General features: G+C 45.6%; 3 protein-coding genes across 3 annotated transcripts in view; 2 read left to right on the plus strand and 1 right to left on the minus strand.

Annotated features, from left to right (window-relative positions):
• The window catches only part of LOC130276140 (pentraxin fusion protein-like), a 56,544-nt gene extending 49,531 nt beyond the window's left edge, over positions 1-7,013 (plus strand). The window contains exon 7 of the mRNA XM_056525072.1: positions 6,877-7,013. The gene's annotated coding sequence lies outside the window, so the exon portion shown is untranslated. The remainder of the gene's footprint in view (positions 1-6,876) is intronic.
• LOC130276137 (uncharacterized) overlaps positions 1-10,974 on the minus strand; it is a 48,599-nt gene extending 37,625 nt beyond the window's left edge. Inside the window, exons 1-4 of the mRNA XM_056525067.1 lie at positions 10,097-10,974; positions 6,854-6,986; positions 5,156-5,197; positions 4,738-5,026 (exon numbers count right to left, since the gene is read on the minus strand). Coding sequence (XP_056381042.1) covers positions 4,738-5,026; positions 5,156-5,197; positions 6,854-6,920 — 398 coding nt within the window. The 5' untranslated portion in view covers positions 6,921-6,986; positions 10,097-10,974. The remainder of the gene's footprint in view (positions 1-4,737; positions 5,027-5,155; positions 5,198-6,853; positions 6,987-10,096) is intronic.
• Positions 1-14,959, plus strand: part of PDE6H (phosphodiesterase 6H) — a 239,388-nt gene that overhangs the window by 38,252 nt on the left and 186,177 nt on the right. The gene's annotated exons all lie outside the window — the stretch shown is intronic.

Genomic DNA, 14,959 nt, shown 5'->3' on the forward strand with positions numbered 1-14,959 from the left:
TTTCCTGCAGATCCGGAATCCAAGAAGGCCATAGTAGAGAAGGAGAAGGTAGAGGCAGATATCCGCACAGGCACAGTAAGACGTGGAGAAGCAGAGTTGACATCAAGGACTGTCTCACCTTTGTGCGGAGTCAGCGTACGTCTTTCCAGGCGGGGAGGACGGATAGGACAATCCTTCAGGAAGTGTTCGGTACCGGCACAGTACAGGCAGAGATTCTCCATGCGGCGTTGTGTCCTCTCTTGAGGTGTCAGGCGAGACCGGTCGACCTGCATAGCCTCCACGGCGGGAGGCACAGGAACGGATTGCAGGGGACCAGAGGAGAGAGGAGCCGGGGAGAAAAAACGCCTCGTGCGAACAAAGTCCATATCCTGGCGGAGCTCCTGACGCCTTTCGGAAAAACGCATGTCTATGCGAGTGGCTAGATGAATGAGTTCATGTAGGTTAGCAGGGATTTCTCGTGCGGCCAGAACATCTTTAATGTTGCTGGATAGGCCTTTTTTAAAGGTCGCGCAGAGGGCCTCATTATTCCAGGATAGTTCTGAAGCAAGAGTACGGAATTGTACGGCGTACTCGCCAACGGAAGAATTACCCTGGACCAGGTTCAACAGGGCAGTCTCAGCAGAAGAGGCTCGGGCAGGTTCCTCAAAGACACTTCGAATTTCCGAGAAGAAGGAGTGTACAGAGGCAGTGACGGGGTCATTGCGGTCCCAGAGCGGTGTGGCCCATGACAGAGCTTTTCCAGACAGAAGGCTGACTACGAAAGCCACCTTAGACCTTTCAGTAGGAAACTGGTCCGACATCATCTCTAAGTGCAGGGAACATTGAGAAAGAAAGCCATGGCAAAATTTAGAGTCCCCATCAAATTTATCCGGCAAGGATAGTCGTAGGCCTGAAGCGGCCACTCGCTGAGGAGGAGGTGCAGGAGCTGGCGGAGGAGATGATTGCTGAAGCTGTGGTAGTAGCTGCTGTAGCATCACGGTCAGTTGAGACAGCTGGTGGCCTTGTTGCGCTATCTGTTGTGACTGCTGGGCGACCACCGTGGTGAGGTCGGCGACAACTGGCAGAGGAACTTCAGCGGGATCCATGGCCGGATCTACTGTCACGATGCCGGCTGGCAGGAGGTGGATCCTCTGTGCCAGAGAGGGATTGGCGTGGACCGTGCTAGTGGACCGGTTCTAAGTCACTACTGGTGTTCACCAGAGCCCGCCGCAAAGCGGGATGGTCTTGCTGCGGCGGTAGTGACCAGGTCGTATCCACTAGCAACGGCTCAACCTCTCTGACTGCTGAAGATAGGCGCGGTACAAGGGAGTAGACAGAAGCAAGGTCGGACGTAGCAGAAGGTCGGGGCAGGCAGCAAGGATCGTAGTCAGGGGCAACGGCAGGAGGTCTGGAACACAGGCTAGGAACACACAAGGGAACGCTTTCACTGGCACAATGGCAACAAGATCCGGCGAGGGAGTGCAGGGGAAGTGAGGTATACATAGGGAGTGCACAGGTGAACACACTAATTAGAACCACTTGCGCCAATCAGTGGCGCAGTGGCCCTTTAAATCGCAGAGACCCGGCGCGCGCGCGCCCTAGGGAGCGGGGCCGCGCGCGCCGGGACAGGAGCGACGGAGAGCGAGTCAGGTACGGGAGCCGGGGTGCGCATCGCGAGCGGGCGCCACCCGCATCGCGAATCGCATCCCGGCTGGAGGCGGTATCGCAGCGCACCGGGTCAGTGGATCTGACCGGAGCGCTGCAGTAGCGAGAGTGTAGCGAGCGCTCCGGGGAGGAGCGGGGACCCGGAGCGCTTGGCGTAACAACCCCTTTGGCCACAGGAAATTTTCATTTTTGCATTTTCATTTTTTCCTCCTCGCCTCCTTTTATTTTTCAATCCACAGACCCATATGAGGGCTTGATCCACCCATACATCCAGACATGAGACATCCACCCATACGGTGATACCAAATATGTTGATTTATTTTATTTTTTTACACATTTTGTTTTGTAAAATCAGAAAAGAGGGAAATATTATTGTATTATTATTTTTATTTGGGAGAGTCTTACTCACTTTTATAGATTTTTTTCTTTACTTTTTTAGTCCTCACAGGGGACTGTTTATTGCAATCTTTAGAATGCAAATACTGATCAGTGCTATGCATAGGCATAAAACTGATCAGTGTTATTGACGATGTACCTCTCTGGTCTGCTAGACCAGAATGTAATGGCTGGAGTAGTGGATCCGCTGTACCACTGTGGACGATGGTGAAATCCGCACCAGGGAGCGGAGTCTAAGGAGCCTCTGGTTTTCACCAGAGCCTGTCACAAAGTGGGATGGACTTGCTGCGGCAGGCAAACTCCCCGGTCGCTACCCCTGGTGCGACTTGCCCACAGTGGCGGCCAAGATGAGGCGAGGTACAGATTTGTAAGGCAACTCAGAGTTGGGGACTAGCAGATAGGTCAGGGCAGGTGGCAAGGTTCAGTGGTCAGGAAACGTAGCAAAAAGGTACTGGCACATGGTAAGGCAGACACAACTAAGAACACTTTCTCTAAGGCTAGGAGGCACAAAGATTTGGCAGGGTTCAGATTTCAGAGAGCCGGCACGCGCGCGCCCTAGGAAGCGGGTACGCGCACGCCGGCTGTGAGAGATTGGAGGAGCTGGGAACGCGGCGGGTGAGTGTCCACTGGCCGGGAGATTGAGGCCAGAGCCCGACATGCTGGCTGCAGTGCCACCGATACCGGATACAGCACAGTGCGGGGGGGGGGGGGGAGTGTAAGAGTGTGCATGTGGCCAGCATGTCTGGCCGTGGAGCCACTCATAACACAGAAAGTTGAAAAAACATAGTAGCAGATGGTGGGGAGCAGGTGAGTGAAGCACCGCTGGATATGTTGATTAATCAGACCCCCGCAAATGCACCACAGGCGGTCTGATCAATCCCTCCCTCAAAGCCCCAAAGATACTTCAGATACCTTGATCAGCATTGATCACTGCATCTAAAGAAGCAGCCGGAGCTCACGTGCTATGTAGAGAGTGCGGCTCCTGCCGTAGCTTCATAGCTGCGCCATAAATGTATTGCGCTTTGCGCAAAGTTACTTGCTGCAGGGCCGTACATTTATGGCATGTGTCCTTAAGGGGTCATACAGCTTTGTTATACTTCAGTCTGTGTCCACCATTGACATGTGGCATAGTGTTTATGGTCAGGAACAGTCAATGTGTTTCACAACCCACTGGATCAATGTTTTGGTGACAATGCACCAGGGGCAATGAGGTGACCAGGGGGTAGTAATGACTTCTCCAATAGTTCTGGTTTCAGCAACATGCACTTGACAACCTCCTCCACATCATCCTCAATTGGAACTTCCCCTCCCTCCTGTAATATTTGTAGTATATGTAAAAATGATGTAAATTCTGTTGCTGACAGCAACCTGCACTCATTGGGGCATTGCATGAAATTGCCTATGGCACCAAAAGTAACTTTTACTTGATACAGCACCACATACTCATTGTTGGCATGTAATTTAGTGCCACCAAAAACTGTAGTGTAAAGCACTTATATAGCGACGTTAATCTTTAGCCAATGTCGTAGTGTCAGTTTAACTATTTTTGCTTATAGCAATGTGCACTCAGTGTCTGCTGAAAACTCTATTCTGGCTAACAGAAAAAAACCTGCAACTGCTCCAAAAAAAAAAAAAAAAGATACTTTTTGACAACATGTATATTTTCCGAAAAGAGAAAATTTTGGGACATTTTGTTAAAAGACAACTGCTTCTTCTGTGTGTGTATGTGTGTGAAAACACTGGCGGGCCTTTGCACCAGAAATGGAATAACTTATGGACCACATTTTTTAAAATTTTAAATAGCATAAGAAATATATATGTGTTTCTTTCATTTTAGCAATACTAATGTTGTCTTAGCATTAATGGGGTACTCCGCCCCGAGACATCTTATCCAAAGGATAGGGGATAAGAGGTCTGATCGTGGTGGTCCTCCCGCTGGGGACCCCCGAGATATGGGCTGTGGCACCTCAGAAATCCGGTGCACCTCGCTCCATGCCTGATGGCTAACAATGCAGGGCAGAGGCTTGTAACATCACGGCCATGCCCCCTCAATGCAAGGCTGGGAGGGGGCATGGTGGCCACCATGTCCCCTCCCATAGACTTGCATTGAGGGGGTGTGGCGGTGACATCACGAGCGGGCGTGACCGTGACGTCAAAAGCCTTGAAGCTGCACCTGACGCTCTAGGTGAACGTCGGGTGCAGCAGGGAGATCACGGGAGTCCCCAGCGGCGGGACCCCCGCGATCAGACATCAGTCTAGGGGCGGAGTACCCCTTTAAGGAGCTTGAATGGAGTGCTTGGGAAAAGTCCTTAAAGACCTCAGTGGCATACACATTTTTTAGGGCATTTGGTGTATTTCTGAATAAGCCTCTGAATCTGTCTCAAACTGGCTGACCAATTCAATAGAATGGGACCCAAAACTAATTCTGGAAAATTTACTTATCTGTACCGGTAACACCCCACCCCCTTTGTCAAGCCCCTCTTCTCAGCCGAAAGTCAGTAAAAAGTTAAATTTTCCTACATTAGATTACTGTACAGAGCCTGGGGTAAAGACAAGACTTTTCTGAATGCAAATCATCAAACGCAAACCACTAGAACTAGTTTAGTGCCAAGAACATACATGCAATAAATGCTGTGAATTTGCAAAATGGGGTTCAGGGGCCTTAATATTTACATATGAGCATTTAATATTCTTTACCTTGGGTTCAACGTTCCTCCTTTACTTGGATCATTTCCTATTCTGATCTCAGCGCCAAAAATCCGTTCTCTGCAGCATTCCAAGACCCGGTTAGTAATGGTAACGGACATAATTTTGTACTGGGCTCTGAGATTCACCATCCACCATGGTTCAGAGTCTTTCTTTGTATAAGAACATTGGGCCCTTAAATAATTGGCAGCCAAAGATCCATCATTGGCGTTCCCAGCACTTCCAAGATAAGAATTTGTGCTGGACTGAGTAGCGATCCCCTTCAGGGCAATATTAGGAGCTGCAAATGAGGAACTTAAAAAGTGATCAATGAAATCCAGGAAACATTATTACACATCACACAAGACGAAATATAACTTATCAATATGTAACAATTGGACAAACATGGACACAGCTATTATTTCCTTACCTGGTTGGGCATAATTACCATTTCTTGGAGGACTCGATGCCCCTATGAAGATGAAAGTGTTCAGTAAATATCTTTATTTAGTGCATTCAGAAATGTTTCAGACCTTTCACTTTTTTCCCTTTTGTTATGTTATAAGACTCTGTGCTAAAATAAATACATCCCCCCCCCCATTATTCTACTATTTTGCTAATTTATTAAAAAAGGAAAAACAAAAATTTCACATGGGCATAAGTATTACTATGACATTTGTCTCCTCCTCCGGCTCCTCCCATTTCTCTTGATCATATCTGAGATGTTTCTACACCTCGATTGGAGTCACCTGTGGTAAATTCAGGTTATTGGACAGGATTGGGGAAGACAGTCTATATAAGGTCTCACAGCTGACAATGCATATCAGAGAAAAAAAATCACACGATGAGGTAGAAAGAAGTGCCTGTAGAGCTCAGAGATAGGATTTTGTGGAGACAAAGAGCTGGAGAAGGGTACAAAAACATTTCTGCTACTTTGAAAGTTCCCAGCAGCACAGTGACCTCCATAATTCCTGGATAAACCAGGACACTTCCTAGAACTGGCCAACCCACCACAACCTAGAACTCAACCTAGAACTCAATAGTCACTATGGCTCAGCTACAAAGATACCTTGTTCAGATGGAAGAAACTTCAAGAAAATCCACCATTAGAGCAGCACTTCAACAATCTTGGCTTAAAGGGGTACTTCCCTTTTCAAATAAACTGGTGCCAAAAAAGTTAAACATATTTTTAATTACTTCTATTAAAAAATCTTAATCCTTTCAGTACTTATCAGCTGCTGTATGCTCTAGAGGAAGTTGAGTAGTTCTTTTCTGTCTGACCACAGTGCTCTTTGCTGACACCTCTGGTCATGTCAGAAACTGTCCAGAACAGGAGAGGTTTTGCTCCTACTCTGGACAGTTCCTGGTACGGACAGAGGTGTCAGCAGTGAGCACTGTGGTCAGACTGAAAAGAACAACCCAACTTCCTGTGGAGCATACAACAGCTGATAAATCCTGGTAGGATTAAGATTTTTTAATAGAAGTAATTTACAAACACACCTAAAGGACTCCCAGAATGTGAAACACAGGATTCTCTGGTATTATGGAACCAAAATTGAATTTTCTGGCCTCATTTCTAAGCGTCATGTCTGGAGGAAACAAGACACTGCTCATCACCTACCCAATACCATCCCTACAGTGAAGCATGGTGGTGGCACCATCATATTGTGGTGGTGTTTTTCAGAGATTGGACAGAGAGACTTGTAGTCAGGGTTGAGGGAAAGCTGAATAGAGCAAAGTAAAGAGATATTCTTAATATAAACCTGATCCTAAGATTACGGCCAAGACAACACAGCAGTGGCTTAGGGACAACGTGAGTGAATGTTTTTGAGTGGCGTTGAACATGAATTATCCAAATGTAGGTGTGTAAACCTTGTGGCATCATCCCCAAGAAGACTGGAGTCTGTTATCATTGTCAAGGGGCTGCAACTAAGTACCGAATAAAGGGTCCGAATACTTATGTCCATGCCAAATTTTGTCATTCTCATTATGGGGTATTAAGTGTAGAATGATAGGATAATACTTGAATTTTGGGTGCAATATAACAAAATGTGAAAGGGTCTGAAGACTTTCCGAATGCACTGTATATTTATATCTATCTATTGTCTCCTAACACTTAGTAACTCACCACCTCCATGATATGATCCCCAGATGCTGAGAAGAAGAATGATTGTACAGCCTAAAGCTCGGGCCATGGTGTGGAGCACAGAAACTTCTAGAAGAGACTCCCACTATCTGAACAGATTTCTCTTCTTTATATGCTGCATAGAACAGTGAAAAGGGCAAAGGAGCATTAGATCTGTCGAAATGTTCATGTGTTGCTTCACAAACAGTACAAAATCCTCCCTGCCAATACAAACCTATCTCTGGCAAAAGCATGAGGGGAACATTAAAGGGGTACTCCGGCACTTAGACACATCTTATCCCCTATCCAAAGGATAGGGGATAAGATGCCTGATCGCGGGAGTCCCGCCGCACCCCGTTTAAAATCAGTCCCCGGAGCGAACACGCTCCGGGGACTGATTTTAAATGTAGTGCGGCGTGATTACGGGTGCGGTCTGATTACAGTCGATCACGCCCCGTGACTTCAAGGCTCCGCCCCGTGTGACGTCACGCTCAGCCCCCCTCAATGCAAGCCTATGGGAGGGGGCGTGACAGCTGTCACGCCCCCTCCCATAGGCTTGCATTGAGGGGGCAGAGCATGACATCACACAGGGCGGAGCCATGACGTCACAAGGCTCCGGCCCCGTGATCGACAGTAATCAGACTGGGGTGCGGCATGCCAGATCACAGGGGTCCCCAGCGGCGGGACCCCCACGATCAGGCATCTTATCCCCTATCCTTTGGATAGGGGATAAGATGTCTAAACGCCGGAGTACCCCTTTAAGCCAGATTCCCGATTTGTAACATTTCAAGGTGTATTTTATTTTACTTGCCCATCTTAGGCTGTAATCAGTAGAAAATAAAACCTGCATTTTTTTCGCGGCTATATTTACAAATTATAGCTCAACATGTGCGCGTAAAATAAAATATGCTAGGACATATGTGTGAACCCAGCCTTAAGGTTACAAAGATACCTAAAAGGGAACATAACACAGGTTTCTGAAGTGCCTATGTAACCTAATAAAGGATTTTTGCATTTTTTTGCAGAAATTTCCTCTACTGTCCCATTAATATGAATGGGACCTCCAGAGATCCATACACGTAATATGTTTTACTGTCCAAAAAATGTCTGCATCTCTGGAAAACTTCTCCATACAACATGGTGCAGGCTTGACCCAGAGGGTGTTCTAAACCCTTGAGATGAGCAGAAACGAAGATGAAAGGCTGCATGCAGTCCCATGATCAGGGGAAGACTGACAACACTCAGGACCAAATAAAGCAAGAGACTCCGCTCCTGGTCATACCGCTCGGTCTCTGGAAGCTGCACTGGAAGCAAAATTTCTCTGGCAGCAAAGGGGATGATCTGCAGTACTTGCGGCAGGGATTTTTTTTTAGGAACGTCTTAGTTCATAGCCGAACCTGGTTCTTGGCAAATCTTTAATCCGCAAATGGAGTGCACTGTGTCCCTGCAGCTATTGCCTGTGTGTTGTGGCCTGCAGCGGTGTAGAGACAAAATACAGGATGTGTGGATGGGAGAAACAGGTCTCTGTGCAGGCTCCTGGCTTGTCACTCATCCTGCTGTGTGAGCTGGGGCATATCACAGAGCGTAGGTGCACAAAGCAGCCAGTTATCATCTCTGACAAATGAGGAAGTTCCCACATGAGATAAGAGGGCAAGTAAGGGCACACCCCTCCTTTTCAGTGAACTGCATGCAGCATGAGCAACACGAACAAGGAAATTAGAAGCCATAAAAGGATGAAAACCATGACTTAATCATTAAAATCTTTAACTTCCCCCACGGGACATTAGGGGGGCAAATTTTTTGACTTTACAGATTACCCCCAAAAATCGATGTGCTGCCCTGATTTATCCAGATACTGCATACTACTGTAGGGTAAATTAATTTGGTGCTGCATAGAAACATTTGATGCAGTTTGTAAGGATTCTTCCCTGCATATAGCTCTGGGATCGTCCTTGACACTGCCACAGGACACGTTTCCTTTCAATAAATTGGCAACAACAGTTCTTTATGCAAGTCTGGCACCCCGCCAGCTTTATTAGACAGGTTGCAGGAAAAATAAACATAAAACAGGAACATAGAAAACCCTAGACTGTCTGGTCAATAACTAAACAAATCAGCATGCCCTGACTAACAACTGGTGAGCTTCTCTCGGGACAGTTAAACTTATGCCTCCTGCAACTTTCTACTCACTGTTCCCACCACACTTTGAGGCCACTCACAGCTCGGGCTGTGTGTTCCTCAGCAGGACCCCGGTCTCTCCCCTACAGCCAGCTTGCTGTCTCCTAGGGAGAGCCACAAATATTGCATATCTCTTCTTTTTAAAGACACTTCCCTTTTCTGCTTCCTCATTAATTAGGCCACAGGTGGAGGCCTCTCCAGGGTGAGCCAGGGAAATACACCCTTTCCTTGCCACAGTGTCACAAGTCTTAAATCCCTACTATCTGCAATGGCTCAGAGGGAAATGATCACCTGCAACAACAGATTTATATGGAAATGTATCTGAACAAATAAGTAAGTTTATATTTTACAGAAAAACAAGAATGAACATGTATATTCAGGAGCATTCTTAATATTTGTATAAGCCAACACTGATTAATCAGAAGGCAAACACGGACTCTTCCCCTTGGATATCTAAATAAACGAAATAATCCGCGTCCAATATTGAGCTTTTACTGTTGATGACAGATTGGTAAAAGTTAAGATAAAGATCACATTTACAAGGTTCCCTCCTAATGATAAATGAAATTGTGTAATGACAAATGTGCAAACATTAACAATATAGACCCAAAACAACTGGTAAGATATATTTACTTAACAATTTTTGTTCGTTTTTTTAACTCATTTTCTATGTCACTGTGTTTAAACGAATCTTGAGCTCTTGCAATATTCAGAATCACTTTAAGTCTTAGTCCTGTTCTATAGGACTCTCTTTTTATAAGTCTTCACATTTTCATCATCACAGGCAGGATTACAACTATACAGACAACTATACGGAGATAACACAAGATTCACAATAGGGGATGGTCACAGCTCACTTTCTACCCCGTTACATAGCAAGCCTAGAACACTCCCCCATTAAAGTCAACGTGTTAACTGCAGATTGTTGTTTCCTATAATCCATGTGACTGCTGTAAAACATACTAAAGCAGCTGTAACAAGATGGCTGCCCCCCATAATAAGGTACAGAATAGAGAAAAACCAGTGACAGGAATGATGGTCTGGGATTGCTATATTTCACGAAGGTACCTGTCATATGTGGCTTCCAGGTTTTAGGAAGTGCATGTCTCATTCAGGAATAGTTCAATCTAAAATGCCATCGCTTCTCAGGACTTTACCACAGTCTGTTTTTGGGCCTTCATTATTTTTGGAATGAAAGGCAGGTTGGTAGTTGGGACTTAACATTCCTCTCCTGGCTAGTCCAGGCTTTGTGTGGCCAAAATCCACACAGGTGCTGAAGACAACTAGTTCATGGTATTTACAGCAAGGTGTAACTCAGTTGCATGCTGAGGCTGTGAGACACCTGTATGAGTAATGGAAGTTGGAGTCAATGGCCCTCATTTACTAAAAGTGTTGTGTAGGTTTCTATGTGGGTTTTAATTCCCTACTATTTATTTTCCACGGTATTTACTAAGGTTTCCCTACATTTTCCACTTTCCCTACACTGCTTTTTTTTTTTTTTTTTTTACACATGCTCAGATCTGTAGGGTTCTCCTCAGCTCAAATCCACCACATTTTCTGTGGAAATATGTTGGGTTTTTGTAAAAATGTCGGGAACACGCCCCTTTTCGGAGACCATGCCCCTTTAGCTGGTGGACACGCCTCTTTTTCAGGTTTTCTTGGCAAAATGGAGAGTTAGTCTGTGTTTTTTCAATTCTGGGGCAGATAGAATTTCTGGCGCAATGCGACAGAATCTGGCACACAACCTGAAAACATGTCGGGTTTGCAATAGTAAATGAGGGCCAATGTGTGAAGTAAAAAAAAAATTTGAAATGTTTGTAACACATTTGATGACTGTTTTGTTGGGTGGCTGGTAGTAAGCCACCTGTACAGACAGGGAAGATTATTGTATAGTTAGCGGTGTTTAAACAAGCAGGAATTTATTTTTTACCCGAGTGTTAAAGGGGTACTCCACCCCTAGACATCTTATCCCCTATCCAAAGGATAGGGGATAAGATGTCAAATCGCCGCGGTCCCGCTGCTGGGGATCCCCGGGATCCCCGCTGCGGCACCGTGCTATCATTACAGCACAGAGCAGCGTGGCGTCAGGGACAGAGCAGCGTGGCGTCATGGCTCCGCCCCTCGTGACATCACGGCCCGTCCCCTTAATGCAAGTCTATGGCAGGGGGCATGACGACCGCCACGCCCCCTCCCATAGACTTGTATTGAAAGGGGCGGGCCATGACGTCACGAGGGGCGGGGCCGCGACGTAACGATGCTGCGGCCCCTGTACTGCCCGTCATTACGTGCAGAGCGAACTCGCTCTGTGCTGTAATGATAGCGCAGTGCTGCAGCGGGGATCCCGGGGCTCCCCGGCAGCGGGACCTCGGCAATCTGACATCTTTTCCTCTATCCTTTGGATAGGGGATAAGATGTCTAGGGGTGGAGTACCCCTTTAAGGCTGTCTTGTTGTTTACTGCTAAATAAACCCGGGAAATGCCAGATTTGTACTTTACTGCGATGTTCCTGTCTAACTGCATGCAGTTGCAGGGGGAGTCCAGCAACATGTGACAGCCAGCTCCCACAGTGGATGACATCTGCACAGGAGTTGGTATCAGTTTAAAGGGTTTTTCTAGTTTAGGAAAATGTATCCCCTATCCTTTGGATAGCGGGGGGTCCAACCGATGGGAATCCCCAACGGTGCTCCATTTCTCCTCATGCACAGAGTGGGGGGCGGCACACGCCCTCCATGCATCACTTTGGGAGAGACAAAGCATTGTACTTGTATATCTCTGGCTCTCCCATAGGGATGCACTGAAGGGGCGTGTCAACTTACGGGGAGATTTATCAAAACCTGTCCAGAGGAAAAGTTGCTGAGTTGCCCATAGCAACCAATCAGATCACTTCTTTCATGTTGAAAAAGGCCTGTGGAAAATGAAAGAAGCGATCTGATTGGTTACTATGGGCAACTGGGCAACATTACCTCTGGAAAGGTTTTGATAAATCTCCCCCTTAGTGACCAAAGATCTGCATTTCTGGTGTTTTGTATTATTATTATTTTTTTATGTTTATGCTGTTCACTGTGCATGAACTATTTTTATAATTTTTTTTTTTTGTAAAATAAGAAAAGGATGATTTTAATTTTTAATGGGAAAGTTGATGTTTTATAATTTTAAGACCTTTTTTATTTTACAATTTTTAAGTCCGATTAGGGTATAAACAATTATATGCATCATTAGATTGCCTCTGCCAGCATACATCATTTGAGCAACGATCTGACAGAAGGAGGCTGGTAAGGGGACCCCCTGATCACGCTCCGTCCACCGAGTTAACCAGCACTTGTCGTGTATTATACTAGATGCAGTGATCAGCTTGATCACACCTAAAGGGGTAATGACAGGCAGTGGCATGTTATCAGCTTAGTTATTAGCTGTGACTGCCCGAATACTTATAGTAGCCATCACTCGCTGCCTGTGAAGAGTGTGCAGCTTAATGCTCCAGAGCGATCCAGTGTGTACATGTATGCCCTGGGGCGTTAAAAACCCAGAGAGCAAGGGCATACATGTTGGGCCTTTGTCGTCTAAGGGTTAAAAATAAATCTATACATATTTATACAACCCAGGCTATAAAACCATTAATTTATTAAACCCGCAAGGTGAATGCTAAAATATATATATAACAGCCATGGCCATAAATTTGTTGGCACCCCTGAAATTTTTCTAGAAAATTGAGTATTTCTCACAGAAAAGGATTGCAGTAACACATGCTTTGCTATACACGTTTATTCCCTTTGTGTGTATTGGAACTAAACCGAAAATGGGATGAAAAAAAAGCAAATTGGACATAATGTCACACCAAACTCCAAAAATGGTCTGGACAAAATCCACCCTTTCAAAATTGTGGAAAAATAAGATTGTTTCAAGCATGTGATGCTCCTTTAAACTTACCTGGGGCAAATAACAGGTGTGGGCAATATAAAAATCACACCTGAAAGCAGATAAAAAGGAGAGAAGTTCACTTAGTCTTTGCATTGTGTGTCTGTGTGTGCCACACTAAGCATAAACAAAAGAAAGAGAAGAACAGAACTGTCTGGAGGAGTTGAACCAAAATTGTGGAAAAATATCAACAATCTCAAGGTTACAAGTCCATCTCCAGAGATCTATATTTGCCTTTGTCCACAGTGCGCAACATTATCAAGAAGTTTGCAACCCATGGCACTGTAGCTAATATCCCTGGGCATGGACAGAAGAGAAAAATTGATGAAAGGTGTCAACGAAGGATAGTCCGGATGATGGATAAGCAGCCTCAAACAAGTTCCAAAGATATACAAGCTGTCCTGCAGGCTCAGGGAGCATCAGTGTCAGCAAGAACTGTCGATATTTAAATGAAATGCTATGGCAGTAGACCCAGGAGGACCCCACTGCTGACACAGAGACATAAAAAAAGCAAGACTACATATTTCCAAAATGAACTTGAGTAAGCCAAAATCCTTCTGGGAAAACGTCTTGTGGACAGACGAGACCAAGAGAACTTTTTGGTAAAGCACATCATTCTACTGTTTACCGAAAACAGAATGAGGCCTACAAAGAAAAGAACACAGTACTTACAGTGAAATATGGTGGAGGTTCAATGATGTTTTGGGGTTATCTTACTGCTTCTGGCACTGGGTGCCTTGATTGTGTGCAAGGCATCATAAAATCTGAGGATTACCAACAGATTTTGGGTCGCACTGTACAGCCCAGTGTCAGAAAGCTGGGTTTGCGTCCGAGAACTTGGGTCTTCCAGCAGGACAATGACACCAAACATACGTCCAAAAGGACCCAGAAATGGATGGCAACAAAGCGCTGGAGAGTTCTGAAGTGGCCAGCAATGAGTCCAGATAAATCTAAATCTCATTGAACACCTGTGGAGAGATCTTAAAATTACTGTTGGGATAAGAGAGACCTGGAGCAGTTCGCAAAGGAAGAGTGGTCCAACATTCCGGCTGAGAGGTGTAAGAAGCCTATTGATGGTTATAGGAAGCGACTGATTTCAGTTACTTTTTCCAAAAGGGTGTGCAACCAAATATTAAAGGGGTACTCCGGCGCTAAGACATCTTATCCCCTATCCAAAGGATAGGGGATAAGATGCCTGATCGCAGGAGTCCCGCCGCGGGGGACCCCCGTGATCTTGCACGCAGCACCTCGTTACTATCAGTCCCCGGAGCATGTTTGCTCCGGGTCTGATTGCTGGCGATCACGGGGCTGGTGCACTGTGATGTCACGCTCCGCCCCCTCAATGCAATCCTATGCCCCCAGTGGCAGGACCCCCGCAATCAGGCATCTTATCCCCTATCCTTTGGAAAGGGGATAAGATGTCTTAGCGCCGGAGTACCCCTTTAAGGGTGCCAATCATTTTGTCCAACCCATTTTTGGAGTGGCATTATGTCCAATTTGCTTTTTTTCCCTCCCTTTTTTGATTTACTTCCAATACACACAAAGGGAATAAACATTTGTATAGCAAAACATGTGTTCCTGCAATCCTTTTCTGTGAGAAATACTTGTTTTCTTGAAAATTTTCAGGGGCGCCAACATTTACGGCCATGACTGTATAAACCACACATATACCCAAAAATAGTACCACTAAACCCATCAACTCATACCGCAAAAAAACATGTCCTAAACAATTATGTTTGGTAAAAAAAAATGATAGCTGTCAGGTCATTGACTGTGGCTCCATAGCTTCTGATAGCAGCCATCACTCACAGTTTATAAAGAGAACACAAGATTACGCGCTCTGTGCACGGATTACCATCAACCAGGGAATGAAGAGGTGGCCGACAAGCTCCTCCATGCATCTCTACGGGAGAGCCGGAGATACAGTTTTTTTTTTTTATTCGTTTTTTTTACTGGGATGTGACCAAAAATCAGCACCTAGTGTGTTTTTTTTTTTTTTTTAATGTTTACGCCATTC

This window comes from Hyla sarda, chromosome 6 (assembly GCF_029499605.1).
Source record: "Hyla sarda isolate aHylSar1 chromosome 6, aHylSar1.hap1, whole genome shotgun sequence".
Classification (NCBI taxonomy): domain Eukaryota; kingdom Metazoa; phylum Chordata; class Amphibia; order Anura; family Hylidae; genus Hyla; species Hyla sarda.